A 4,825-nucleotide genomic window follows, 5' to 3' on the forward strand; every position below is an offset into this window, starting at 1 on the left:
TCTCCAGTATCCGGAAGAGGTGCTCGCTGTCCTCCATGCTCGGCACGACCTACGGCAGGGCACGCTGGGGCCAGGTTCCCAGGGCAGCTGGCCTCGAGGACCCTGCTCTGAGAGACCTGGGCCCGAGCCCGCACTACCATGCACCAGCCACAAAACCTGCACCGAGCCGCCTGGCTTCTCCGGGCCTCCCCGGGCCTGTGTCTCAGCTCAGGCCGGGAGGGGGTGCTGCGGATATTAGCCCAGGGGGCCGCCAGGAGGGTCCCGTGAGCGAGGGCTGCACCAGGCACTTGGTCAGTGCTCCGTAAGTGGAGCTATAACCGCAAGCTGGCCTTGGTGAGGATGGCCCGCGCCCGAACCCCCTGTGACCTCAGACAACACCTGCTCCTCTCTGAGCCTCGTTCCTGCTCCGAGAAGCCAGGAGCTCATCGCCATGGTGCAGTGTGACTAACTTTCCTCAGGGGCCGAGACTGTGCCCTGGGCAGGAGGGCGGGCAGCTCGGTCTGTCTGCCACAGGCACCCCAGGCTCGGCGTGGGTTGGGGTCGGTCGGAGGCTGTGGGACATCACCGCGTCCTCATCCCACAGGACCCTGCAGGACGGCTGGGAGGTGCTGCCCCCTGGTGGCCATGAGGAGCGGTGGGACACTCACGCACGCCCTCACGCCCACTCTCATGGATCCTCACACTCACCGACACTATGGAGTACACCACCAAACCCGCCAGCCCCATGTCTGGGTCCTTGGCCAGCACGGAGAACACCACGGAGCCGACTGGCAGTGTCTGCAAGGAGGGTTTGTCACCGTGAGCTCAAGGCTGCCCCTTGCTCCCTGGCCAGCACCCTGCAGGCCTGTTTTTCTCTACGGGCCTGATGACCTTCCCACCTGGGCTGAGGCCCTGCAGGCAGCTGGGGAGGAGTGAGCTGAGGACCAGGGTCCCCACTCCCCACCTATCCCCACACAGCCCTCTACTCAGGTCAGGACCAGGCTGAGGGGTCGTTCTCCAATCCAACAGGAGACATCGGTGGGCTCTGCAGCCTCATCCATGGGCTTCAACAGCATCCACAGGGCCAGAAGGTCCTTCTGAGAGGCCTTTGCTCCTGGACTGCTGTCACACCCTTGCCGCTTGCAAATGGCAGCCAAAGAAATCTTGTGAAACCGTGACTCGGTCTACAACCCTTACATGTAAACGCTCCCAGGGTGCTCCGTTCTACCAGAGCATGGTCCAGACTGCGTCCATAGTCCTCCGAGGTCAGGCCACAGCCTCTGACCCCATGTCCTCCTCAGCCTAACCCTCCAGCCACACCTGCCAAATACATCCCACCCCAGGGCCTTTGCATCTGCTGTTCCCCTGCCTGGAACAACCTTTTCCTGGAGCTTCCCATGACCAGCTCATTCTTGCTCTCAGGCCTCTGGATGTCACCTGCTCAGAGACTCCTTCCCCGACCTTGTAGCCTAACACAGTCCCCCCGCAGTCACCCCCCCACTTCGCCTCGTTTGCGTTCTTCACAGAGCTCGCGGCCAGCTGAAACCGCCCTGCCGGCCTCACTGAGTGCCTCTGCGCTGCTCACTAGACGCCAGCTGCCGGTGGGGTCGGACTGATCTGCACTGGGCATCAGGTGACATCCGCAGGACGGTGCCTGGCACGCCAGTGCTCAACCAGAGCCTGTCTGATGACTGGCCCTCGCCAGCCACTGTCTGGCCCAGCACCATGGTACAGAGCTGAAACGTGATGCTCAGCGGGTCACTGGTTCAAGTCTGAGACCTCCCTGAACCCCCTCCCCCCCCACCGTGTGCCGTGACCCCGTGCCGTCTGCAGCTGGGGACAGATTGTGGCAGCGAGGCCCTGACAGGTGCTGACTCTCGCCCTCTCCTTCCATCCCTCAGGAGAAACGAACAGGGTTGCTGTACCCCATGGTGCTCTGCTTCCCCTTCTGGGAGGCTCTCCCCTGTCCTGGGTGCCGCACTGACTGCCTCTGGCCTTCTCACTCTGAGAAGGACTTTGGGTGCCCCCCACCCCGCGAGGACCGCAGCTACCTCATTGATGCTGGTGGAGAAGTCCGTGTTCTGGAAAACGGGCACGTTGTCATTCCTGTCATCCACGATCACCTGCATCTCCTTAGTCACCTGCCAGCGAGACAACCCAGGTGAGCGCCAGTGAGGCGGCGGCGGGACCCCACGCCCCCGGCCTCCTCACACGGATGCCCCATCGCTGCTGCTCCCTCCTGCTCCAGGAGGCTTCCTGAGCCGTTCGGAAGTGAGATGCAGGCATCGTTGGGTAATGTCTTGTCTTCTTAAGTTTATGTATTTCTTCTGTGCGTGAGGGAAAGGGAGCCACACCCCCACAGGGTCTTCATGTCACGCCCCACCTCAGCCTCAGCCAGCCTTGGTCACGGGCATGCACGAGGGCAGGAGGCCTTGGGACGTGACCCCAGGACTGCCTGTGTGGGCCCAGCCCTGCATGGGGCTGCACTGCCCCGGCCGCGTCGGGCCCACCAGACGTTTCAGAAATCTTAAAGGCACCTGCCCTATTACAGGAGTGTGCATTTCAGTCCTACGTGCCGTAACAGGAAGCTTAAGGGTCCGCCAGAGCTAAAGAACCATGGTAGTACATGCATATAGAGGCATGCGAGCGATGCGTGTACACATATACATACACGTGTGCATGCGCACACATCCATACATCTGCATACCCATGCACATATACACGCACATGTGTACATGTGCACACATATATACATGCATATACATGTATACATATTATATATAGTATGCATCGTGATGGGACTTCATGCTAATTCATCTAAAAATTTTAAAACCCAGGAAAAAAATAAAGAACCATGGCAAATGCCCACACTGGACACATCTTTGTAAGGACAGGACTCGTGTGCACAGGCCCAGAAAGAGCACCGGCCCAGTCCTAGAGTGGGCAACAGTCCTAGAGAGGGCCAGTCCTAGCTTCAAGACAACAGATACGGCGCAGTCCCCTTGGGGGGTCTCAGAAAGTGCACTGAACATCACACTCTCCTCCCACGGATTCATGGAGGCGCGTGGCCACTCGGTGAGGGCGTGGAAGGAGCGGGCTGGGAGCAGTCCGTGGGGACCTCCACTTGGCCTGCAGTTTTCGAAGGTTACACAGACAGTGTGGTTACGAATGCCCAAGGGGTGTGGCCGTCATTCGAGGGAGTAGGGAATAAGTTAGCAACAGACTGTCCACTTGCGTGGACACGGGACACACTGGCCCAAGCATGTCGTTTAAACCATGGGCCCAGCCACGGTGATGGGCAGTGACACCAGTCCCCCACAGGCTGGAGGCCACATGCCAGACGAGGGTTGGGATCCCTGGGTGGGGACTGGAAACATGGTGGCGTGTGCAGGTGGACCCCTGACTTCATGAGAAGTTGGAGAGCTGGGGAAGGGTGACTGGCAAGGCGAGACCCTGCAAGGGAGCCTGTCTCTCACTCTCTCGTCTGCGTGCTCCTCGTCACTAACTGTGTGTGTGCACGCGTGTGTGTACGCGGTGTGTAAATGCTGATCTCTTCAGCGAAAGGAACTGGAAGTGATTGCCTCTGAAGTGCTGGGGATGTACTTGGTGCTTGTTTTTCATTGATATTTGCATTAATGCAAGTTAATAACAATTAATGTTCTACTTATAGGGACCAGCAGTTGGCATAATGGCTATGTCGCTGGACTCCCATGTAGTTAACTGCAGCTCGAGTCCTGGACCCAGTGGCTTAAACTCATGCCAGGCACATGTGCGTGCCCAAGATCCCGAGAGGAGAATGGAGGAGAAGGGATTGCAGCATGGCCATCCCCCCTGGGGGGTGATTTCTCGCTTTCTGTCTCTCTGCCTCTCTCTGTCTTTCTGGCAAGCACACGTGCCCTATAGCAAAAACCTCTCCAATAAATAAATAAAATTCTACTTATAATATAAAGAATATATTTCTATGTACATAAAACAGACAATAGAAACCACGTGTTTATACACTAATAAATACTAAAATCTGAATAACGTGGGAGAGCACAGTTTTGATGAGGAAACATGAAATCCATTGTTACCTGGGGCCCCTCTGCTTGCCCGGGGTGAAGCACAGTCCAGAGTGGGTGCCCCGGCTGTCCCCACCCCTGGACCCCGGCCCGCCCTCCCCTGCCTTCCAACTCACTGTGCTGTGGCCATCGTTCACGGAGATGGTGATGCTGAAAACGGGGAGGGTCTATAGGGGCAGAGAGAAGGCCAAGGTCAGCCCTGCATGGGGTGCAGGTTCCCAGGGGCAGCCCATCTCCCTCCCTCTCCCCGGGTCCTGCCACCCCCTACCTCGAAGTCCAGAAGACTGGCCAGTGTCACTTCACCGGTGTCTGAGATGACCTCAAAGTAGTACATATAGAAGCCACTAATCCCATAGGTCAACTTGTCGTTGTCTTCATCTTCGGCCACCAACCAGAAGGCCTCGTGACCTGGAGAGGGGACAGGAGCTGCCCAGGGTCCTCGGCCATCTATTCCAGACCAGGCTGGCCGAGCTCCCCATGAGGCCGAGTTGGGGTCATGGCCTCTCTGCACGCAGGGTAGACCTGAAATCCGGGTTCTCCCCAGCCCTCGAGCCCCAGGCCTGTGGCCGTGGACATGAGCATGGGGTTGGTCCCCAGTGGGCACGGTGGGGGGGCAGACCCCAGGCCTGTGGCCGTGGACATGAGTGTGGGGTTGGTGCCCAGTGGGCGCAGTGGGGGGGCAGGCCCCAGGCCTGTGGCCATGGACATGAATGTGGGGTTGGTGCCCAGTGGGCACAGTGGGGGGGGCAGGGCCCAGGCCTGTGGCCGGGGAACGCGGAATGGGG

At 59.0% G+C, this 4,825-nt stretch overlaps 1 protein-coding gene across 1 annotated transcript in view; it reads right to left on the bottom strand.

Moving 5' to 3' along the window:
- Window positions 1-4,825, bottom strand: part of CDHR2 (cadherin related family member 2) — a 33,642-nt gene that overhangs the window by 19,220 nt on the left and 9,597 nt on the right. The window contains exons 4-7 of the mRNA XM_006158883.1: window positions 4,309-4,448; window positions 4,157-4,207; window positions 2,031-2,120; window positions 688-777 (exon numbers count right to left, since the gene is read on the bottom strand). Coding sequence (XP_006158945.1) covers window positions 688-777; window positions 2,031-2,120; window positions 4,157-4,207; window positions 4,309-4,448 — 371 coding nt within the window. The remainder of the gene's footprint in view (window positions 1-687; window positions 778-2,030; window positions 2,121-4,156; window positions 4,208-4,308; window positions 4,449-4,825) is intronic.

This window comes from Tupaia chinensis, unplaced genomic scaffold, assembly GCF_000334495.1.
Source record: "Tupaia chinensis unplaced genomic scaffold, TupChi_1.0 Scaffold000612_1, whole genome shotgun sequence".
In the NCBI taxonomy this organism is placed as follows: Eukaryota; Metazoa; Chordata; class Mammalia; order Scandentia; family Tupaiidae; genus Tupaia; species Tupaia belangeri.